The following is a 25,714-nucleotide window of genomic DNA, read 5'->3' as shown; positions in this document are numbered from 1 at the left end:
GGCCCTGGCCCTGGCCCTGGCCCTGGCCCTGGCCCTGGCCCTGGCCCTGGCCTTAGTCAAGGCCAGGCATGACTCCCAGCAAAATTAAATTATGTGATATTGGTGGTGCCCTGATATGGGCCCATTCTAGCCATGGCTGATTATGCACTTACTTTGTTTATTCCATTGTAGATCCTGCTGAATTCAGATTGATTTGAACTTGGGTCTTCCTCTATCCCCTCCCTTCCCCATTTAAACAGAAATTGTTCTGCATGTGATTAGGGAAGTGCAGAAGGAGGGGAGGGGGAGCCAAGCACAGCAGGAGCCTCTTTTTATTTTTCTTGAACAGTGGGGAGGGAGAGAGGATTGGAGACAACAGAGGAGGGGGAATAAATCCAAGAGGAAAATCTCTGCCGAAAGAAGTTAGGGATTCCCCTTTAAGGGAAGCCTTGCAACCTGGGAACCAGGAACTGAGGCCCTGGCCAATCAGGGCTTTTCTACAGCGTTGGACGCTTGGCAGCAAATTATTTAGGGGAAAGCAGACAGCTGAACACTTACTCATGCTGATATTTCAAATATTGAGGGTTATATCCACTCCAGTATATTGTGGGGGAAAGGTACAGTCACTCCAGATCAGTCATGCTTGTTGCAGATGAAAAATTTAAATCGGCCAAAATCAAAATGGAACTCGCATTCCATGTAGACGGCAGGGATCGAATCGACCTGGGATTGGAATAAAAGCTCCATGCAGATTCAGCCCATGTTTGATAATGCACTTCCAATGCACTTTAAAAGTAGATTTTCCTGTTCCACACAGAAAAATCCAGGTGCAAAAACACATTGAAAGTGCATCATACAATATGTGTGGGATGGGCCCTGGATAGCACATGCTAGTTAGATCTCAGAAGCTAAGCAGGGATGGCCCTGGTCAGTTTGGATAGAAAACTACCAAGCCATACCTGTATTGCTACAGCAATGGCAAATAACCTCTCAACATCTCTTGTCTCAAAAACCCTACAGGCTCACCATACATCAGCTGCAACTTAATGGGGGGGGGGGGATAGGTTCTTGGTGCATTAGAAATTATTGGCCTCTGTTGGTTTTTCAAGTATTGCATGCAAAGTATCGTAAGCTGCCAGCTGCCATCTGCTTATTGCTATTTGCAAAGTAACCATCAAATATCATGAGATGCTTGTCAGATATCAAATCCAAGTAAAAAATAAACACTGAATGCAAATATCATAACATGTCATGCACAGGCAATAAATATTCAACAAATGGCCACCTCAATCAGGGCATATCTTTTTCAAAACACTAAGATTCAGATTAGTAGAAGAAATTTTTGATCAAATTTTTAGTGGGAAATTCCCTTTAGGAATGGAATGGGCTACAAAACCATATATTCCAAGTGAAGTGGTTTCATGTCTGATATTACTGGTCATTTGACTGTAAAGTATTACGGCAAGAGTCGTCAAACAGCAAAAGATATGAGCAGTTTGTTCAACTGTGTCCCATCAGTTTTTGAGGAAACATTCTGTACATTATGAAGTTTTGAAGCTACATCTTGTTCACACTGTAGAGCAGTGTTAAGGTTAGGATTACATTCAGTTTCGGTATAATCCCTTTGCTTGTGAGTTGCTTAAATGACTACATAAATTGAAATGCATTCCAATTTGGAATACAAGCAGCTAGCAATAATGCTGTGGAAGGAAAATGAATGCCACTAACAGAATGATTTTTCCTGTAAATAAAGCGTGATTATTATAGGCCGTGGTCTGACATTTGATTAAAACTAACGTAGTCAGGTCTTTCCTGCTGCCAGCAAAGGAATGACCTGTGCATTGAGACGTAGGCTTTCCAGCAATGGGGCACAAATCTGCATGCGGTTCACAGGATTACACGCGTGCCAAGTAATGCAATATAAAGCTTTTCCATTGTGACAGTGAAATCATGTGTGACCACTAAACAATGGTTTTGGTTACTGAGATTACAAATGTTAAAAATCCAAATCAAAAAGGGACTAGAGGTTTCTTTCCCATATTCCTTCCAATTTAGTTCACAAACTGCTCATTGTACACTAGTATCAAAACTTGCAAAGTCCGCAAAGGTGACAGGTTGGTCAAGAACAAAACCACAAAGGGCTGAAGTGTGAATCTTCACAACTCCAGGGTAACATGATACCACCAGTCACTTTAGCTAACATACCAGCCAGAGCCGAAGGGACTGAATCTCTAGCCCTTCTGGGTCTAAGTCAAGCAATCATCCCTGCAAGGTAGGTTCCTAGCAAGTTGAATGCCAAAGAAAAAACAATTACTCTGGTGCTGTAGCCAGTAGAATTAGAGTACTGGATTTAGATTGAAAAACCAAACTCCAAGAACACCACAAAATGTTAGTAATAAGGTTTATTAAAGAACTGTGAAGAAATCTATAAGTACAGTGAATAGCAAACATAAATTTAAAAAACTAAATAACTAACCTAATAACAAGAATTGGCTCTCTAATTCAGAGGCTATCTGACCAGACTGGGTCCAAACAAAATTTCAAAGACCTAGGCAGGTGCTTCCACCTGCAAGACTTATCAGGTTCAGAATCAAGAGGTGACCCAGAGGCTGATGTAATCCAGACAAATAGCATGAACTAGAATTAAAGATCTTCTTTTATACCATGCAGCCTTTATGGGCATGATTCTAGTTGACCAATTAAATGTGTTGCTCATGAGGTGCTCTCAACCGGTCAGGTGCATGGCCAGCATGAGACCACATATTGCAGCTGTATATGGGCCCAATTAAATAAGCCACCTTCCCCCATCCAGGGTCTCGGCACTAACAAGATGGAATGTGTAGGTGAAACACTTTCCAATTTTTGTGGTCTTGAAACAGTTAAGCAGTGCACTGTGATCTTACCCATACCTGTGTCAATTCTTCTTCTCCTTATCTTGTTCTGTGAACCAGCATTCAGCTTGACTTCAAGTTCCCAGAGAGAAGTTCACTCATTAAAATCCCTGGTGACCAAGGCTGGTTGCATGTGATAGTGACTGGAGTCAAGTACTCTCAGTTTAACTTAACTGCATTGGGAGGGTGGCAGAGAGCGACAAGCAGAAGATGCCTGCCCCAGCCCTGGTTCTGTAGGCTGCTGGGCCGTTTGGGCATTGGCTGGGGGGAGGGGCAGGGGGCAATGGAGAATAATGTCACATCCAGTGGGAGTGATGTCATTTCTGGTAACATGTGACTTCCAGAGGCATGGTAGGGAGGTGTGGCCTGCTGAAATCACTTCTGGGATTTCTCAGTGTTTCAGGGATTCTTCAATGGGAAAAAGGTTGAGAAAGGATGCTCTACAGCAGGGGTGGGCAAACTGAGGCCCTCCAGATGTCCATGGACTACAATTCCCATGAGCCCCTGCCAATGAATGCTGGTAGGGGCTTATGGGAATTGTAGTCCATGGACATCTGGAGGGCCACAGTTTGCCTACCCGTGCTCCACAGTAAATAAACAAATTCATTGTATAATCTGTGGCAATATCACTTGCAAGCAGACAGAGAGGGGCATTTTTCTAAGAGCAGAGGGTCTGTATTTCAGTGTAGGGCATCTCCTCTGTTTGCAAAAGGTCCCAGGTCCCCTGACACCTCCAGTCAAAGAGATCTGGTAGTGAGTGATATGAAAGTTCTTAACTTTGGAGAGTAGTGACCTTCAGCAAGCAAGCAAAAGTATGACTTTGGTTGATTTCCCCTTGCTCTGTTCACTTGTTATTGTGGACACAAATACATCCTGCATGTCCATCATTTTACAAATGAAACCTGAAACAAATACCTGGATAAATGTATGGTATCAATTGTACGTTCAGCTATATATGTGTTGAATGTAAATTACTCAATGAACATGTAATGAAAAGTCAAATGTATACTGTACATGGATTTCATGTACACTCACTGTATTTTATAAACAGGGTTTCACTGTGCCACGAATTATTATTGCAGGCAGGTTTGAGCATTACAATAGTTTTGGGGGACAGGAAGGCAAATAATTTTTGTGGACTTATTTGCCAGCTAGGAAGAAGAAGAGTTGGTTCTTATATGCTGCTTTTCTCTACCCAAGGGAGTCTCAAAGCGGCTTACATTCATCTTCCCTTTCCTCTCCCCACAAGAGCCACCCTGTGAGGGAGGTGAGGCTGAGAGAGCCCTGATATTACTGCTCGGTCAGAACAGCTTTATCAGAAAGAAGGACCTCTGGCCTCATTGTATTAACAGAAGTTTTAACTAATGGTACCTTTGTTCCAATTTCTGGGAACATACAGCTATGACATGCACTTTTATAGATTCTAATGTTCATGTGGAATTCACATGCATTGTGCAGGGGGTTGGACTAAATGACCCTGGAGGCATCTTCCAACTCTATGATTCTATAATTCTTTTTAAGGCACACTGACTTCCATTTTTCCTAGCACAAAAAGCCTCCTTTTTCACATTTCACGCAGAACAGTCTGTGCATCTTCACTAGTTTAGCTCTGCAAGTTGTATAAATTCCGTGAACCCCAGATTCATGTGGGGCAAGTGAATAGGGCCCTAAAGGTACTTTCTGTCGTTTTTTCAATTATAGAACTATGTGGGTAACCAGCTTGGATTTGACAGCAACTGCAGAAAGAGGATATTATATGCATGCCTTCAATCAGCTTTGTATTTGATCCTTAAAGGGAAAATTATGTGAGAGACAGGGGAGGAAAACAACAAACTAAGCAAGATCCCAATTTCAATATAATTTGGAGAAAATAACTGATTTGGGTTGGACATGTTGCCAAAATGGATGACTCAAGGCTTCCAAACAAGAAATGGAAACCAGAAGGGTGCCTAAAGCCTGAAAGAAGTACAAATTGGGAAGATATGATTGACTGTAATGTTTCAAAATCAACTATTGCAAAGACGAATTTGGGTGGCTGCCCAGAACACAATTGAATGGCGATGTTCATTTAGATGCTTAATGCTGAAACAAAATAATGCATTTTAACTGTGTTTCAGTTAAGGATGAAGCTGTTAACTCTTTCCTTTTTTCCCTAAGATTTAGAAACATTCTTTTCTCCTGTGTGGTACTGAAATGTTGACACTAATGTCATGCTTAATGTGTGTGGGGGGAGGGATTAAGATGCTATAAAACAAATGTTAGAGTTTGTCATGGGCCTCTATGACTAGTGTGATATAGTGGCTGGAGTGTAGAGGTTGGGTTCAGGAGACCTCGATACAAATGACTCTTCATCCTTTAAACTTCCTGGGTGAGTTCATAACTATCTTGCACCTACTTACCTTACAGGTGATAGTGAGGATAAACCTCCCTCGCAGGGAGGGTGTGAGGATAAAATTCGATTCATATGCTACCCTGAGCTCCTTAAAAGGAAGGGCATGACCAAAAGGCAATAGAACCATACACAACACGCTTGTTTTCAGTACACACAATTAGAAATTTATTTTTATTTACAATAAAAAAAGGTAAAGGTATCCCCTGTGCAAGCACCGAGTCATGTCTGACCCTTGGGGTGACGCCCTCCAGCGTTTTCATGGCAGACTCAATACGGGGTGGTTTGCCAGTGCCTTCCCCAGTCATTACCATATATTTTGTCTTTCTGCCCACTCTGGGCCACCAGTATAGCTAACAGTTGTAAAAAGCACATTAAAATACATTCTAAAACCATTTAAAAACAGAGTTATAAAACACCATAACTTTACCGTAAGTGCATTTTTGCAGGGATACAATTTTCATTATTTATTTATTTCACTGAAAGGTTAGGCCTCCTATTTCTATCCCCAAGGAAACCTCAGAACAGCTAATGATAATAATATGAATACCGGGCATAATAATGAAATATTATTAAACACATAAGCCAAAGATGATTGTAATCTTTTTAAAAAACAAAAAGCAGCAGAGCGGCAACAGAGCTATAGGCATTTCTGTGGAGTGTCTTTTAAGAATTATTTTATTTGATGTCTATGATTGCAATGGGACAATGTCTAAGCCACCATAAGCCACAAAAGGAAAGCAGGGATATAATCGTTAAAATAAAATGTCAGCAGAAATGAATATTCACAGTACATTTTGTGGTGCTGAAAAATAAAATTTGATAGCTGCCAGGTCAAATTTATGACAACACTCTAATGACCTGATGTCAAAAAATGAACATGGAAAGGACTCAAATGCATCTCTCAAAGCAGAAAACTCCACAGCCTGGGTGACGTTCAGTGTAATCCTAAAAACACTTTCATGGAAGTAAGTTCTATCAAATAGGGTAAGGGAGCAATCCTAAAGAAGCGTACTCAGCATTAAATCCCATTTTATTCAAGAGACTTTCAGAGGAAGAAAGCAGACTGAGTAGGGCAGTCAAACTGCGGCCCTCCAGATGTCCATGGACTACAATTCCCATGAGACCCAGCCAGCATTCACTAGCAGGGGCTCATGGGAATTGTAGTCCATGGACATCTGGAGGGCCGCAGTTTGACTACCCCTAGGGGTTGCTGTCCTCCCCTACCCTCTGCTTCAGCCTTGTAAGTCACTCCAGGGCAACTGCTCAACATGCCCACATGCCTGGGACAGTCTTGAAGGTACTTCTCTGGCTTCCTCTCAAAGGAAGTATCACACAATTTTAAATAAAGCAGAACTTTTTACAAAATAACAAGAAAGTCTGCGTCCTTTAGCAGCCCCCCCCCCCTCACCAATCCACTAAATGTGGGACAAAGGAAGGTGGGAAGTGTGTATGCAAATCAAGTAGAAAAAGAAGGCAATCCGAAACTACAAAGAGAAAAATACCAGCTTGGTGTAGGGGTTAAGAATGGTGGCCTCTAATATAATCTGGCGAGCCAGGTTTAATTCGCGTCTCCTCATCCACAGGCAGCCAGCAGGGCTCATCCCAGCCCTGATAGTGCTGTTCTAACCAAGCAGTCCTGTCAGAGCTCTCTCAGCCTCACCTACCTCACAGGGTGTCTGTTGTGGGAAGATGAAGGGAAAGCACTTATAAGCTGCTTTGAGACTCCTTTGGACAGTAAAAATAAATTCTTCTTCTTCTTTCAAAAATGCTATATTGTGGCAAAAAAATTAAAATATGTATTTGCAAAAAGAAAAAGGTTTATTACTTATGTGATAAGGTGGATTATACCTAAACCAAAAGTGGTATTGTTAGATTTATTCACATAGGAACATTGGCACATAAATAATTAATAAAAACTTTTAAATAGTGGCAGGATTTCAGCATTGGAAATCCAGAACATAAATTACAAATGGTACGTGGTATAAGTATTTGTGACTTAGAGTTCACAATTAGAATTCGAAAAAAAATCACATTAGAATACAAAAAAAATTAAGCGGTGTTTGCTTTCTTTGCTGTTTGGAATCTATTTAAATCTTTTGTCAGACAACACTCAACAACTCTTCACCTTCTGTTTAATACTAGGACCTTAGAGGGAAAATGTGATTTAATAGGTGATGCAGGTACAGGCAATAAAGATGCAAAAAAAAAAAACTCTTATAAAAACTGTAGAGCAAAATGTCTAACAATAACGGTGAATATTTTATTTCTAAATTTTTAGAATTTCTCCTTTTTTCATTTGTCTTTTTGATTTTTTTGTTTGTTTATGTTTATTAAGGTATAGTTATTTGTATTTGTTGTGTAATTGAGTAATCAAATTAGCATTGAATAGATTAAATGTTTAATGGCTTAAACAGGGAGGAGAGTGTTCCCATGGCTTACCAAAAAAGGCTATGTTGGGGATAGTGGCACTTACATACCGTGTTTCCCAAAAATAAGACACTGTCCTATATTTATTTTTCCTCAAGATGATACACTATGGCTTATTTTCAGGGGGTGTCTTACTGGTATTTAGAGAAGTCGATTCCATCAACAAAGGTGTTTGTGTGGGGTGTTGCTAGTCACTGCTGCTGGGAGTAGCAGTTTTACTGGTGTTTGTGGGGGGTGAGAGAGACTGGCCAGTGCCATGAAGCGGGGGGGGTGTTGATGCTGGCAGCGTGCCAGCTGGCACCCCCACGCAGGTGCAGAGCTCTGCACCCGCATGTGGATATCGGCTGGCGTGCTGGGGCCGACTCTGCCTCTTTCTTCCATGCCACAGTGCTGGTCACCTCAGGCGTCCATGGGCACCAAAGCAGCCTGAACCCTACCACAGACTGGTGCTGGTTGGTGCTGGGGGAGGGAGACACACAGTGCTGAATAAAACGGCAGCCATGGCTTTACTTTTATGGCGAATATTGTGCAAACATTTAGAAATCCTGCTACGGCTTATTTTATGGCTATGTCTTATTTTGGGGGAAACACAGTAAACCAAAGATATGGACAACTGGTGCTGTTGTAAGGAGGGGTTTGGGGTGAAGCTGCAGCCAACTCAACGGATGGATCCAGCAATACATGACTTCATGCAGTTCCACTTGTACAAGGTCTTCTGCAACACCTAGCACTTACTTTCTTATATCTTACGATATCTAGAAATTGCCTGAGCAATGTCTTGGGCAGACCCAAAATGGCTCAGAGTACACTATGTGTATGAGGGAACAGCACAATGTTTTCTTAATGCTTCTGCAAGGACCCTAGATAGGTTTGCCAACCTCCAGGTGGGGTCTGGAGGTCTCTTGGGATTATGACTGTACAGGCTACAAATATGAGTCCCCCCTGGAGAAAAATGGCAGCTTCAGAATCAGGAATCTGGCATCACATTCCTGCTGAGTTCCCTCCCTTTCCACCAAATTGCACCTTCCTCAGGCTTCATCCTCAAATATCTAATAATTTTCCAACTGCAAATTGGCAATTCTAACCATAGTGTTTGAGAAAATCTGTGGCTGGATCTAAGCCATTCACCAGAAGAATGGTGTTTGAGAACAAGGATTGGAAGTGCAGTCCTGCCCACCCTCCATGTCATTATACAAACTTATGCATACCTTGAAATATCAAAATTTTACCATGCCCCAAAATCAGTGCCTGATGAAGCTTGTCTCAATGCACAGTAATATTGCTTCTGCAAAGTCACATGTCCATACCAGGTTATCCTGGTTGCATTTTGTATATTTTTGGTATGCATTGTTGACCATGCACGTGTCTTTCATTCTTCCTTTCTCCATTGGAAATTATCCTATTTCCCATTTTTCTAGAACTCATTCACATTTTCTTTTCCTCCTTTCCGCACTAGCCAAATTAGCCTGTCCCTGAGGTGCACATCACCTACTCCGATTCATGAGTATGCAAAGCACAGACAAGAGAGATCACAAGTTAGCACTAACAAGTTGTAGGAAATGTCTCGAGGCAAGAACCCTGAGGCTTGTTCTATGTATGCAGCAGAATGAGGTGCTAATGAGATGGCAGAGGGCTGAGACGGTAGAATGGAATATACTGCTTCAGTTTGCAGCCATTTTTCAAAGTTCCCTCACATTAATAATTGCCAATAAGTGCAGAACCGAGTGCAGCATATGAAGGTAGACCCTATAACCTTTGTCCCTGATTGGATAATGTCGCACCTGTGGAGGCTTTTGAAAGCAGAGCTGAGTCTCTGCACTTTGGAATTATATAGTCTGGCTGCCTGAAGAATAAGTTCACATTTCTGTTTGGTACTTAGAAAGAAATGGAAGTTCTTTATTGTGAAAGAACACCATACTAGATAGGAATGGTAGATCAAAAGCTTCTGGCTAGCTAGGGTAGATTGTAGAAAGCATGTCCAGCTGCCATGGTGGACAGAGAAAGAGAGAGGAGGCAGAGACTGGAAGGAAGAGATATTCCGAGAGCAGCATTATGGTTAACAGAGAGACAGCAGCAGGAGTGGACAAAGGAAAGAGCAAAAAGCACCCTACCTACCCCTATACTAATTCACTACTGCCTTTCTCTGAGACTCTGAAGTCTAAGCATTAAGCAACATTGCATAGTCCATTCCTTCCAACAGCTTTTACATGGAAGACTCTTAAAAATATGACTTTCTCCACCTACCATCTGAAACAGTACAACCATTCTGCTGCAAATGAAAATCTAGGGATCCGCTGATTTTCTGCTGAGTTGGCAATGAACTGTACTTGTCCCACTGTTAAGAACACAAGAAGAACCTTACTGCATCAGACCAATAATCCATCTAGTCTAGCACCCTCCTGTCCCACACAGTGGCTAATCAGTTCCTTGGGATGGCTGACCACAGGGCATAGAGGCTGAAGGCTTCCCCCGATGTTGACTCTGGAGGTTCCCCTCAGTCACCATGGCTGGTAGACTTATCCTCGATGAATTTAAGAGCTGAGGAAACTTTATTAGCTCCTGTATTTATACTTATTTCCATTCAGGAGCAAGTATATTGGAAACAAACTGAATTTACTGCACAGCAGTTTTGGTCCTTTTCTTTGTCACAATTTGTTGGACCATTAAGATTTTGTTTGAGTAACAAAATGGTGGCAAAGTGTCACATGAGGACTGTGTAATTCTAATCTAACTCAAGACAAAGCGCATATTCCCTTGCTCTGACATACATAATTTTACTGGATTTGCTTTAGGAAAATAGAAATCTAATAGTAAAATTAAATTGTCAAATACTTTCTACATATTGAATTACATTTTCAAGAAGCAATAGCCTGCTCCCCCCCAAAAAATGCCGCTCATTTTCCCTGTGCAATAGGAAAGCACTGATATTGTATTAAATATCACTGATATTGTATTAAAAGCACTGATATTGTATTAAATACAATACTATCTTTTTCCAAGTCTACTTAGATTTTAAACATTTAATGAACTATCTCTTCATTTTTTTTCTCCTTCAACAAAGGTTATTCCTTTGCTGATTGAATGGAACTGTCTCCTAAACTACAAGGATTGTGTGAGTTCAGTGGGTGCTTATCCATTGCCAGTTACGGTTCTTATCCCAGTGATGTATACCCAAATTGGTACAATCCTTGAAGAATTTGTTTCAATTGAGTCCTATTGAAGTCAGCAACATTCTCTGGGGAAGCAATTTAAGGTCTACAACAATAGTTACATAATATATTTTTAAAAAACAATTTCACTCTTTACTGTAATTGTTGTCTTGAAGAATTAAGAATGCCCTGAGATTAGCATTCTGAAAGGAAAATAGAGTTATGACTTGGCTAATGTTTTTACTTACTTGGTTTACACTTACAATTGTCTTTCTTCCTTCAATAGATTGTTTGGTTTCTACAAAGGCATTCTCCCTCCAATCTTGGCTGAAACTCCTAAAAGAGCAGTGAAGGTAAACCTTTCCACTTTCTTGTTTTTTTAAAAAAGCCAGTGCTCATTGAAACACTTAAATCTTGCTGCTGTGAGGTGACTTTCATTTCTACTAAAAACTCAAATTGAAATGAAGCCTATGAACCTCTACTGCATCTGGCTGGATTGCTTTCCCCTCTTGTAGGTTGATTTGGCATGGGGGGAAAAGATCAGACGGGTGTTCATATGGCAGCAGGGCTAATTCTCTCTTCCACATGACATCACCACTGGCCCAGTCCCCTCCCAGGCCTCCCTGGGCTCCATTGCCCAGCATTCCCTTAGCCACCCTGGGGACCAACAAGGCATAACCAGGTAAAGGCCCATGTGGATGCCTATGGCAGGCTGGCAGGGACACAAGTGCCCCAGTCAGCTCCACAGCATTTTGCAGACCACGGGGGCAAATTGGGCATGTTTTTAATTTGCAGGAAGTTGGGGCTGTGTTGTTATGCAATCACACCTTCTTGCAAATAACCGCCCCACCACCACCACTACCACCCATCATGCAATACAACCTTTCTGTCCCAGCTGTGTCATTGGCATGCAGAAATCTGAGGTGGACCATGCCCACTGCAGTAAAAGGTCCCCCGTTAGGACACAGGAAGCAGTGGACTATACTGCTCTGCTGCCAAGCACTGCTGGGGGCCTAGAGTGGCATTGCTGGTGTGGAATTGGCCCTACGTTGTCTTCTCCTCTACACATTGGTTATAAATTCCATAGGACAATACATGGTGCTTGGTGAAATTATCCTCTATACATCTGAATGATCTTTTAAAAAACCTGGTGACAACCACTTAATCTTTTATGAAAGACTCCATCTGAGAAAGGTTGCAGCAAAATGTACTATATCCTCAGGAATCAGTGTATGTGGATGACTAGTTCCCAAGTAACAACCAAGCTATGTGGATGTGGATGACTAATCCCCAAGTAACAACCAAGCTCACAATAATCTTTGCTATGAGTGAGTATCTTACCACATATCAGGTGGCCCTAAACCTTGGATGTTTGGGACCTGTAATTAAATGGAAAATTAAACATAAATTGTTCCATGGAATATCAAGTAAATAAATAGCAGTGTTTAGTCCAAGTATACAGCCTCATAGGACAGTGCATAGTTACCATGGACACAGAGACCAGAAGTGCCTATCACCACCATCTCTGCTCTGCACCAGGGGTAAGCCCCATTGAGTAGCTCTGAGAAGGATTCTGAATAGGTCAATTTATGATTGCTCTTTTATATTTTCTAGTGAGATCCTTCAAAATTTACCTATTTTGGAAAGTAGGCTATAACTTCTTTAAAATGTAATTGTGATATCCAGAAGTTAATTGATAGTTTAATTATACCATTACATTTCTGTTTTCCTAAAATGTGCCCAGTACGATTATATATGTCATATCAAGTGAAATGTGAGGTTCATCTTGAATTAGAGTAGTGTTGTAGAATTTAGAATGTGAAGCTGGGATCTGGGGTCATTGGATGACCCGGCCCCCCCTCTCTGTTGTGAGGATAAAATGGAAAAGAGAATTCTGTTGTATGTTGCTTTGAGTCCCCAAAGTAGGAGGATATCTAAGTTAATAAAGATAAATAATAAAATACTGCTTGGGTTAAAAACATATCCTATGGTTATATAGACATACAGTTCCTAAGAGATTACTAGGTATGGTTGGGAGGGCCCATGATATAGCAGCCTCTCTGAAGCTAAGCAGATATGAGCATGCAGAATCACTTAAATAGAAGGTCTCCTGGGAATTTTTTTGCAAATCACCATGTGATAGAAGAAATATGGAATATAAATATCACAAATATAAAGCTAATTGTAACATTTATATTTTTTATTTTAAAATATTTTTTATTTTAAAATATCCATAACTGGAAAAGTTGCAAAAAAATTACAAGTCCTATTATTTATCTATGAATTAGAACTGTTTGTTTATATGTTGGCTTTGTTTATATGTTGGCTCATCTGGGAGAACTTACTTGAGGGAACATCTCCATTAACTTACTTTCACCTTTAAATTGTGGTTTATTCACAGTTTATTAGATATTATAGATATTCCCAATTTATTAGAAGCATGTTAGCCCAGGAAGGGAAAGAGATGTCATCTGACCACCCAATTTCTCATGTTTGAAGATAGTAGTAGATGACCTTTGGATTCCCTTCCCAATTTTATACTATAAATTGAAGTTCCATTGGGGTAATTTTGCACAGCTGCATCTGTACCTGCCATTCACATCTTGGAAAGCTGCAGAGAAAGGCTGCCTTGAATTATAAAACTGCTGTGCTGATAAAAGATCCCTCAGATAAACAAACAAGGCAGAGTTCCTGTTGAGAAGAAAAATATAATTGACTATTCCTTTGGTAAATCCATTTGCATGTAAAAATAAAGCCATTATAATTAAGGTAATATGTCACTTGGACGCCATGTGTCAAAGACAATTTCTCTTTGAAGACTTTAGATCCTTTGTCTGTCTGTTTGTGCCTCTTTCTGTCTCTCTCTCTTTCCCCCCTTTCTGAAAAGAAAGCTGGTAATTCTGAAGGATGAAAAGCCAAACTTTATAGCCCTGACTTAGTCTGGACTTGAAGAAAAGACATGAACAGTGCCAGTACAATGGTTAACAGATGATCTTGTTGGGCAAATACATATTTTGCATGTGTTCCCAGACATTTTTACCTTAATGTTTTTGAGACATATGGTAAGTACTTTGTCTTTTTTTCCCCTCTGTGGAACTTTGATTTACTTGTATCTTTGCCATATGGACAGCACTAGTTATTAGATACATTAGAGACATATTTTGCAATTATTTTTCCTTGGATTTTGTGAAGGAAGCGATTTTGTTTACTTTAACAAAAAGAAGGCCCCTTGAAGTATAACAGAAAAATATTGCTTCAGAGTCTCATGGTAAAGATATGTCTGCCTCTTAAACAACATGAACGATGGAACCAAACACAGAAAGATGTTAGTGATGTGTGTACTCAGGAGCCTCTAGTTTTCTACCACTTTTTTGGTATTCATTTTGGTTTGATTTTTCTTATTTAAAGGTTTGCATCATGTGGAACAGAAATTACTGCTTATTTTTTTTTAATGGATTTAGGAAACTATTTGGTATTTTGAAGGCATTGTTAAGAACAGTAGATTGCTGTTTTTGTTTATGCATGTCCTCATATAAATATTGGGCAGTGGGAACTAAGAAATACCTGCAGTTAGTCATGGTGTTGACCAGGAAAATTCTGCATGCTGTAACTGAATGTACAATGAAAAAACTTTTTGATACAAATTATTCACTTTTATTTTATGGTACCCGAGGAGTCAATGGTGAACCAACTTGTTTTAAAATCCTTTTTCTGATTTCATTAGAGCTACTTGGGAACAAATTATTTAAATATTACTGTTTCAGTGTATTAACCATTTCTATGTAGGATGATTTTACATCAGTGAGCACTATCATTTATGAAAGGAATTAACTCGGAGAGTTGTGTAGGACATTCTTCATGAGACATTTCTTATGTAGTACAAAAAGGAACATTTATGTGACTAGCCATAACAAAGATATCATTCATAGTATTTGTTTTTCATTCATGGACAAATAAAGAGATCCATAATTTCATCTCTATATACAAAGATTTTTGGGTGTCATTGAGTTGTTTATTCAGAATCAGCCAATATCGGATGTCTAGAGCAGACTGACTAGAGTGGTATTTTTTCATAGAAGGAGGAATTTTCGATGGCAGTGTGGGACAGATCTATCGTGTTGAATAGTTGCTGTATTGTTTATATATGCACAACTAATGTGTAGAAAGCAGGAAGAAAACTCTGGGGCAAAACAATGGGCTAGGTGAAAATAGGCCACAGCTCTATTGGACAGTTTCCAGCAATTTGCCATTAAGAGGGCAGGGACCTAAGCATTTCTGCACTCAGGTATTTTGACTGCTCCAGCCCATTTGTTGAGTATAATATGAGAGGAAGAACAACATGAAGAAAGATGCAAGTTAAAACACGTTGTCTTGTCCATAACCTTTGTGTGCCCTGGAGGTACGGCTATGATAGCTCCCTAATTTCTGGACTGGTTAGGTTGCATCAAAAAAATCCTGAGGCTTCTTAAGGAATCTGCCTTCACCTTGATACATTTGTATTGCAACAAATTTTCCATTGCACCTTCTCCTTGAGACATGCAAAAGAAGCTTAGCATCTGCAGTTCTGTTTAAAATGAATTTGACATATTTTATGACCCCATGGGCTTATTTTCAAAAGACAAAGAAATATTGGAAGAAAAAGAAGGTTACAAAACTACTGTTTATAAAGGACAAGTCGAACAAAACATACAGACTTCCAAGGACACCATGTGTAAAATCTGTTAAAACTGGAAATGGCTGTACTGAGTGGAAATTCTATGGTATGTTTTAAAAGATTTGTAACAAGTAAGTGTTCTTTGCTTTATAAAGCAACGTTCAGTCTCAGCATCCTGAAAATGAGAGCTACACAAAACATTATGGTTCTCAAGGTGTGAGGAGGCACCAACTGTTACTTGAAGAAGTGAAAAATTCTTCTGGCTCCCTCCTGCCTACCTCAGAGTGTATCCTGATTTGATCAAAAGGCAGAATGGTTTACAGTGAATAGACATGCTGCCCCCTGCTGAACTCTTTGACTCTTTTATCTACTTTTAGGTACAGTGGCCATTTTCACTTGGTATGCATGTGCATGCATGCAGTATTTTGTAATGCCAGATATTGTTTTTTAAAGCACAGGCAGCAAAATAAAGTGCCAAAAAACAATGAGTAGAAATTACAGTGGCAGTAAAAGGAAACTTTATTCCCAAACCTGCTTGGGAAAGTTTCAGGGATTCTGCATGCAAATCATAGAGGTACACAAAAGGCATGTCTCTGCCATCCATCTTGAAAAATGGGGGGAGGGAAGACTTGCAAAATTAAATTTTATCAGGTATTCTAAAGTAGTGAAAGAAATGAATTTGTCATCTTTTGAAAGTGTCATGGGCTGCAGTCCGAAGTTCATCAGGGCCAAGATACAGTAATATGTGACCATATTGAACTTTGGTGTTCTCCAACCAAGGATGTTTACAGACAGTTCCTAGATTAGAAACTAGAGTATGGGTTGTAGGAAGGACTACTCAGTTGATCAGGTGAAGCCCCTAGAATATATACCTTTCAGGGCCACTGTAGAGGCCACTGCACAGCCTTCAGTCAATTACATGCACTGCAAATCTCTATTACCTTCTTTTTCCAAGGAGCTTCTGATCCTCCTTTCTGCTGTAAACTCCCCACATTACATTCCTCAGAGTGCTTAACCATCCCCCCACCAGCAGAATTCCATGCAGATTAATGGAAAGCAGTAGGATGGAAGAGACAGGAACGCTTTGTTCTGCCACAGGAAAATTTAGTCTGGATCCAACACAATGAATCTGACTGTTGTAAAGATGATAATACTACCAGAACATTTGTTTCCATTTCAAATGTGTAACCCATTGGGTTCAAAAGGAAGACATTAAAATCAGAGCAGTGTTTGATTAATTATTTTAAATAGGGAAAATGGATCAAAATACATATTTTATACTTTATGATGGTGGTTGTTGTGCAAGGGTATGAATTTAAGACTAGTATATGGCATCATTGTTGTTTATAATAACAACTTGGTAGATTTCTTAGTTCATGTTAGACTAGGGGCAAAGCCTGTTGTATCCAGGAATACAATGGGAGCTAGAGCTTTGTGATGGGAAGAGGAAGGGGAGGAGTTGTCCAGTCTGTAAGGGCATGGGGTTGAAAGTGTGTGTTGTGTGGGAGGTTGTGGTGGCATGGTGGCAAATGAGGGCATGGGTGTAGAGAGATGGGTGTCAAGAACCTGTGGTTTGGAATGTTCGTTGAGTGTGGGAGAGGACTGACCTTTGGGAATTGTGGCATAGTGGTTACAGATGAGCTTCCCAGAGCCATGTCTTCAGATATGTGAAGGGAAAATCAGACTGGAGACTCTTCTTAGGGGAAGATTACATGGCAACCAATTCCTCCCAGTTCTGCATCATTTCCCTTCTTGTGTGAATTAGGCCACAGAAACCGAAATGTCCCTGTGCCCTAATAATGGGGTTGTCACAGTACACAGGTATCCACCCTGCTCCTTCTGTCTCCATTTTTTCATTGTTGATAAAATTTTATGTGCCCACATGCTTCTTTCATGGTTGTTCCTTAGAAGAAGAACTGTTGTTTACTACCCAAAAGAGTCTCAAAGCAGTTTACAAACACCTTTTCCCTGCATCTCCCCACAATATACAACCTGTGAGGGATGTGGGGCTATGAGAGGTCTGAGAGAACTGGGAATGGGCCGCAGTGACCCAGCAAGCCTCAGGTGTCTCAAAGCATTTTCCAATTGTCTTCCCTTCATCTACCCATAGCAAACTCCCCATGAGGGAGGTGGGGTAGAGAGCCTTACATGGAATCTGGCAACCCTAAGAGGAAGTCTCCCTGTGCACAGCAGTCTTGACCTTAGTAAGGTTTTTTATAGTAGTTTTTATTTGCCAGGCCAAGGTTGAAAAAAGTCACTCTAGTTCCCATGTCTCTCCAGCCGTTTACTTGTTCAATTTTTACAGTTTCAGGCTGTAAATATTTTTATTTAGATCTTCCTGCACTTTCCAGACACATAGGACTGATGCTGGTCTGTCTGTCTGCACCCCAGAATACAAACAGTTGTTGGTAAGGGCTGGCCATAGCCCAGGAGGGACATACCTGCACCACTCCCTACCAACTGCAGGGAAAATGTGGCTCCTTTGAAGGCTGGACTCTGAGGCATTGTACGAAGGATTGAAATCCCACCTCCAAACTTCCAGGAATATTTCCAACCCAGGGGTAGCCAACCCCCAGGTGGGGCCTGGAGAGCTCCTGGAATTACAGCTCATCTACAGAGTACAAAGATCAGCTCCTCAGGCAGAAAGGGAGCTTTAGACAGTCCAACACTTTGGACAGTGTTGGAGTACAGAAGAAACATTTAAGGCTCCCCACACAGGTTGTTGTTGAATTGAAAGACTTGAGGCCTACTGCACAGGGTTGGGCCAAAGTCCTGAGTGGGCATGACCTGTCAGAGGGGGGGGGGGTGCCTCTCGACTGGCTAGAACTCTGTCCTGTCCTGGGCGAGTCTGCACTTACTTTTTTTATTCCATTGTCAGTCCTGTTGAATTCAGATCAATTTGAACTTGGGTCTTCCTCTCCCCGCCATTGAAACAGAAAAGTGTTCTGCACATGGTTAGGGTAGTTCAGAAGTGGGGGGGGGGAGACAAACACAGCCAAGCACAGCTTCTCTCTTTCTTTTCTTGAAAGGGGGGGGAGGATCAAAGAAGGCAGAAGAGAGAGAAAAAAATCCAAGACTGACTGAAGTTGAGAGAAATTAGGGGCTTCTCCTTTAAGGCAAGCTTGTCACATGAGCAGCTCTAGCCAATCAGGATTTCTCTACCATGCAACAGAGCCCAGATTCAAAACAGCCTGCTTTCTCAATCCGAATCTTAAAATATTGAGGTACTCTAAGATATTGCATAATAAAGGTATGGTCACTCCGGATCAATCCTGCTTGTTGCAGAAGGAAAATTAAAATCGCCCAAAATCAAAACAGAAATCACATTCTGTGTAGGTGGCAGGGACTGAATCAAACTGGGATTGGAATAAAAGCTCCATGCGGTTTACACCCTGGTGAGGGCCCAATCGGAAGGCGCTTCACGCCTTCCCATTGGGCCCTCACCTGGACCGGCCCCGCCCACTCTCCGCCCACCAGTCCCTTAACCAAATATAATACTGCTCACTGAGTGGTTACAGACTACATGAATGTAGGGAAGGCTTGTAAATTACTGCCATGGTTACTACAAACAGTGACAGAGCAGCTACCCAAAAGAACAGGATTATAGGATCTAGCCTTAGAATATATTTTTAAAGGCATGGATTTCTTAAGTGGGACCTCCTGTAAATTTTTGAGAAGGAGAATATGCAGACTTTTAAAAATACAAATTAATTAAAAAGGCCTGAAAATATATAAATTTATACATTATTTTGTAAGTGTGAATTTTTTTTTTTTTTTTTACAAAAATGGCAGCGTGATTTTATGAACAGATAGTAAAGTGAATGCAGGAAATACATTTAGGTGCCACTGGACACAAACTTCATTCAGAACGCCAGAAAGGAATTTATTATTCCAATGTCCAGTGATCTGTTCTGATTTTTAGCAGTGTTAAAAGATCCTTGCAGATAAATAACTAAAAGAACTAGGGGAAGTGTCAGTATAGAATTAGGGGGAAATTAATAATTTATTGGGATTTAATTTAGTATTACTTGGCTAGGACAGCAAGATAGTGTTAATTCTCTGAGATGTGTAACTAGTACTGCAGTGATTTTTGTGAAGTAATAAATAGCGGGAGGACTGTCTCCCTTAATGATCTTGAATTTTATTTATGTACTCGCTTCAAAGCCTGTTCCTAAGATCGGACCTTGAAAGGGTCCCCTCCCCTGGCCCCTGGCCAGGCAGCTTAAGGTGGCTTTGGGCCGCAGCTTGCAGCCAGATCAAGTGGGGAGGGTGAGGGCTGGCCAGCTCGTTAGCAGGGCTGACATAGCTCCTTAGCAGTCAGCTAGTCAGCTCCTTAGCAGTCCTTAACGAGCAGTCAGCAGGCCGGGAGGCCCTCGTCAGCAGGCCCAGCCTAGCAGGCCAAGAGGCCCTCGTTAGGACCCTTTGCCCTTGACCCTTTGCCCAGGGCCTCTCACCTTACCTGCTGCTGGCTCCAGGCCCTGAGGAGTCTGAGAGCAAAGAGGCTAGAGTCCAGGGATGGAGGGCGGGAGCTGAAGGGGCAGGGCCAGTCAGGGCAAATCTGGCTGCACCCTGATTGGCCCTATTCCAACTTGGACAGCTGGACATATCCCACCCCCTAGGCTGTTTCAGAGATATATAGAGGAACAACAATGGATAAGGATTTATTTATTGCATTTCTGTTTACAGGCCCGACATATGGTTCCTTTAGTGCCATTTTTAGGATTTCCTTCTTTTGCACTATAGGATTTTGACCAATAAGTGATCAAGTAGTGAACATAGTAAAGCCACAACATGAGATAGCTAATAAGTTTTGGCTGTATAATATACTCTTGAAGTCCTCTGTTGCCCTCGATCAGAAAGGTGTAGAAGAATTCTTCCCCAATGCTTTCTCAAAGAAAAATTTATTTCATTGATTTTGTTAGATTAATAAAGACAACCAGCTTGTTACAATAAAATTTCTACTCTCTCCTTTCCAGTTTTTCACCTTTGAACAATACAAGAAGTTACTAGGATACTTTTCACTATCACCAGCATTGGTAAGTAAGAATATGCAGTTTGCTTTATTTCTTTCTCTATTCACTTTTGAGCTAAAAGCAGGAATTCAATTGCAAAATTCTTCTTCCTTGTTCTAATGGATCAAGAAGATAACAGTAGAATCCTAAACAGAGCTATACCCTTACCCTTAAAAGTGTGTAACTCTGGAAAACAGTGAAAGGTGACCATGCTTGTAAGATATGGAGGAAAATAAATACCTTTTGATTCTTGGCTTCGAGATCCTCGGTTTATAAGGCCTAAAATGTTTGCTACTCATCCATATTGATGCTTTCTATCAAAAGGTAATTGGGAAGCGTGAACTAATAGCTTCTGACCATCTGTATTACAGATTTCTTGGTCAAATGAGTTAGGGGACTAGTAATATTTTTGGAGTTTGGCTTTCCTGGTAGAAATTTTATGACAAGCATAAAAAGCAGTTTTTGTTTGCCATGTAAGGCAAAGCATCTATTTGAGTTTTGTGGCAGGGTATGAACTTCAGGAAGCAATGGCCGATTCGGAATGTGGGGAAGAGGCAGAGAAGGCGGTCATATGTCAGCAGGGTTAATCCCCCCTTCCACATGATGTCAATGGCGGGGTGGCCCTCTCCTGGGCCTGGCACCCTTTAGGCCCCTGTTGTCCCACTTTAAGCCCCATTGCCCCATTCCCCAGCGCAGGCCCATGTGGACACATCTGTGAACTTTGAAAATCAGCCCATACTGACAGTTCAGAAGGCACATCCAAATGATGCTTAGACCTTCTGCATACATTTTCTGGGAACCCAGTGATCATGAGAACTGAACATATGAGGCTATCATATAATCTGCTTTATACTAGGTGGGCCCATCAGTCCATCTAATACAATATTGTTTACTCTAACTGGTAGGACCTTTATTCTTTGTAGTGTCTTGCTATCTCCAATTCTTTGAACTGAAGATTCCAAGCAAAAGATATGACCTCCCACTGAGTCCCTTCCTGATAGGTGACTTTTTCTCGAAGTTTAATTGGCTGCAGAAGCATGTCCACATACTGTAACCAAACGTGAATATCACTACATCTAGGGTTAATTTTATTTATTTATCATTACATTTCTATACTGCCACTCTCGGCCCAGCCAGCTCATGGCGGTTTATATAAAAAAATATAAAAAACATTAAAAACCAGTACAATCAATACAGTTAATACAGCTGATGGCGGCAAAAATTTAGCCAAGTACTAGGGGTCTTGGGATCACTTTTAGAATAAGTTTAAATCAGGCAGTATTCCACATGAGCAGGAAACTGAAACAAGCATCAATGTGCTGCCAACAACATGAGGGGGCGGGGAGACCCAGTCCTGTCCCTTGAACAGGTCTAATGGAGTGCTATTAACCAGGCAGTGTTATTTACCTCTGTTATGTGTAAAGCTTCACTTACCCAGTTCCACATATTGAGACACTGTTAAAAGGTCAAGACCTTTTTCTCCAGGTTACTGTTAACCCTGGTTGTATGTGTAGAGTAGCCATTCTTTTCTTGTGTATAATTTCTGTCTGAACATACTGAAAGTAAATGAAAAAGTACCCCCAGTCAATCACACGAAACTATCTTATACTGAGGGAGGCCACTGGCTAGCAAGGTCAGTATTGTCAATACTGATTAGCAACATCTCTAGAGTTTCCAGTTGGGGACTTTTGAATCACTGGCTACTTGATCATTTTAACTGGAGATTCTTGTGATTAAACCTGGGACCATCCCTGTCTAATCAAATGCTCTACCACTGAAAACAAACTGGATGTTATATATCCAAAAGACTGTCATGGGGACATGCTGCAGGAGGGCAGTTGTGTGTTTCCTTTATTACCTCAGTTCCACGTGCCACAGAGGCCTGATTTAGATCACATGGCATGGGACAAGCAGGGGTTTCACCCTCCCCATGCACCATTTTTTTTGGCCTGAAACAGCCCCAGGGATGTTACTTGTTCCAGTGGGAGATGCATGTGCAAATATTCAGTGGATATGCACTCCCAGATTATTTAAATAATGCCCACAGGGCCATTTCAGAGAGAATCCATGGTACCGAAATAGATCAGGCCCCTATAGCACTTTAAAATCAAATTATCTCTGCCATCACATTACAAGTCTCCATGGAGATCACATTACATGCAATGTCTGCTTTGGGTCTGAGCCATGGTCCCTACCTCAATTAGGAAAGTAATTATGTCTAATGTAATTCTACTGTTATCTGTACCATAAATAAAGCTGGATAGGGATGGTGGGAGGAGTTGGGACTCATTGCATACCTGACTGGCCATCCATTCAATGAATGTCCAATCAGGTAGACTGTCCCACCCCTGGACACATCTCCCTCCACAGCCAGCCTATTCCTGAGAGAGGCAAGGCAGCCAGTGAGCATGAGATGGGAGAAGGGGGGAGGGCCTGGGATTGCAGTCATGACCTGGGAGGAAAGGGAGGCAAGCCCTGGCCTCACTGGCATATGGGGGGGGGGCAGAAAAGGCCATAACCCCACAAGTTCTCCCCCTGCCCCCAAAAGGCCCACCACGACCTCTCCAGGCCTTGGTGGGCCTGCATGGGGTATGGGGGAAGAGATGAGGCAAGTCCCCACCAGGGCTCCCCCCCCTGCCCCAAGAAGGCCTGTTGCAGCCTCTCCAGGCCACAGTAGGTCTGCCTGGGGTGGGGGGAGAGAAGGTTAACCGTTTTGACAGGTGCAGGTTCAGGAGTGTTTAGAATAGATCCTAGGCAAGCTTGAAACACCAAACTCATGTCCTGCTATCCTCTAATAAGGAGAAATGACAGGCAGTCCCCAGAAAGCACTTTCCTGGGACAGCTTCTTTTGACGGTTGTTACTCAGATCCCATAAATCTAGTCCTCACCAAATTTGGAAGGCCGGTAGAGGAGTTTCGTGTGTCTAGCATACTAGAAGGCTGTTCTAACAGGTAATGAACCTCACAAACAAAACCAGTTCATTTGGCTCCTAAAAATTCATGATGGGCATGGCACGACCCACAAACTGAACCGCATTTTCCTGATTCATGCCTATCTGTAATTATAGTCACAGAGTCACAGAGATCCACATGCTTTGCTCATGGAAGAGATCTTTACTGTCTCTCCTACAGGGCAGTCCTAAAAACAATTTTCAGGGAGTAAGTCCCTCCAAACAGACCTGATTAGGATTTTCAGCAGAGTGGCACTGCTAATCTGCTATGGTTCCATGCACCTCCACATGCATGGGACCATAGCAGATTAGCAGTGCCACTCTTATATTGTTGAGGGATGTGGTATGAGGGGCATGACTACATTCAAAATGGGAACTTTTATAATCATCAGTGTAAAGAAATAGAAGAGAACAACAAAAAAAGGAAAACAAATCTGTTCCACAAAATCCAAGAAACCAACAGAAAATTTAAAGTACAGTAGGAGTGCTGGAAGATCAGCATGGAAATACATTAACTGAACAGTACAAAACAAAACACTGAAGCAGTACACTGAAGAACTATACGGAAAAGATAAGAGGATGACAGATATTTTCCAATAAGATCATTTTAAAGAAGAACCTACAGTTTTAGAAAGTAAAGTGAAAGCTGCACTCAAAGCTGTTGGAAGATACAAATTACAATGAGAAATTGGATTTTCAATAGAGCTATTTCAAGCCACAGTAACAGAATCAATCAAAACCTTAACAAATATGGAAAACAAAAAATACCTCACAAGCTGGAAACGTTCTATTTATATTCCAGTTCCAAAAAAAAGGGACATCAAAATCTGCAGCAGCTTTCAGACCGTTGCATTAATCTCTCTCATGAGCAAAAAGATGCTCAAAATCTTACAACCAAAATGTTTACATATATGGAATGAGAAGTATCAAACCCAACTTATGGGGAGGGCTGAATTTTGCGTCATGAAGAGCCAAGAAGATTCCACTGCTTTAGGCAGCCTTGTGACCCAATTCACGCATGTCTTGGGGTGGGGCAGCACCTGGTTGGATAATTCAGTTATCTGCATTGTCTCGAGCTGGCCAGTCAGTGGAATTAGCTGAGAAGGGCTTGGGCCATGACTGCCACATCGAGGCTCTTGTGTGGCTATTGAAACAGCTGGCACCTAGTGCCTCTTCCTGCCTCCAAAATGGATTCTAACAAGAGCAAAGGATTCTAACTGAGCAAATGGATTCTAACTGAGCTCTAGCTCAGTGTCTGAGCTCTAGCTCAGTGTCTTCCAATAATGGTGCTATGAAGACCACGTGTGGTATGATAGTCATTGTGCCCAACCCACCAAGAAAGCTGCCCCAGTGTGTTCCATCCAAAAATACCAAGAACACCAAGGACTCATCATGATATTCCTCATGAATTTTGCTCAGTTGAATTTTGCTTCTTGATCAAGAAGTATGCCTTGTAAAATAATGTGGACTAGATATACTCATCTCGTCCAATCTGGCTTCTGCCTGTTCACCTATCTAATTTTTGTCTTTTGGATTTTAAACTCAGTGGCCATTGGTATGTCAACAAGGTCATGCCTGTGTGATGCTCTGTCACCTGTGCCATTTTCAAGGACTTCAGCTCATTTCTTGAGTGGGCAACCAAGGGTCAGGTAGGCAGCACACACATTTAAAAATATCTCAATGATTTCTTGTTCATTGAGTCAATCAGGTCTGACTGCATTAACCATACAGTGACTGGCATCTGAACTTGGGGTCCCATTGGCACAAGACAAAATAGAGAGCCCTGCCACCTAGCTCACCTATCTAGGCATCTTACTTGATTCTGTGCAAAGTATTTCTTGCCTGCCTAATGAAAAACTGTCCACTCTCAGGGCCTTGCTGCTTCAGTTCATGGTAAAGAAGAAGTGTATGCTTAGGCCTTAAGGAGATTGAGGGTCTTCTGGGTCACCTATGAAATAATAGAAGATTGGTGAGGTAAAGTCACTCAGCAGGGGAGATGTTTTCTCCCAAGCTCTGACTTTTTGCCTTTTTCCTCATTAGGTACTTCCTGGAGTTTAGCTTGTTATTCCTGTTCCTGCTTCTTTGGGTCTGTTGTCCATGGCCCCTAGCTCTGACACTCATGAAGTCAAAGCTGATGCTCCATATGTAGCATCAGAAGGTACTTGGGAAAGGTGCTGTGCCCTAAGTTTTCATAGTGGTTTGTCAATCATCAGAAAGGCCAAAGCTGAGAGTGAGCTAAGATTGACCAGGGAAGCCCATT

At 41.5% G+C, this 25,714-nt stretch overlaps 1 protein-coding gene across 4 annotated transcripts in view; it reads left to right on the top strand.

The window, feature by feature from the left end:
- SLC25A21 (solute carrier family 25 member 21) overlaps positions 1–25,714 on the top strand; it is a 365,160-nt gene that overhangs the window by 315,739 nt on the left and 23,707 nt on the right. For all 4 annotated transcript variants that reach the window (XM_077323153.1, XM_077323150.1, XM_077323151.1 and 1 more), the window contains 2 exons: positions 11,125–11,191; positions 20,469–20,528. In XM_077323153.1, the coding sequence (XP_077179268.1) occupies positions 11,125–11,191; positions 20,469–20,528 (127 nt within the window). The remainder of the gene's footprint in view (positions 1–11,124; positions 11,192–20,468; positions 20,529–25,714) is intronic.

The sequence above is a fragment of the Paroedura picta genome, chromosome 2 (genome assembly GCF_049243985.1).
Source record: "Paroedura picta isolate Pp20150507F chromosome 2, Ppicta_v3.0, whole genome shotgun sequence".
NCBI lineage: Eukaryota > Metazoa > Chordata > Lepidosauria > Squamata > Gekkonidae > Paroedura > Paroedura picta.
This window is presented reverse-complemented; position numbering and strand designations above follow the sequence as displayed.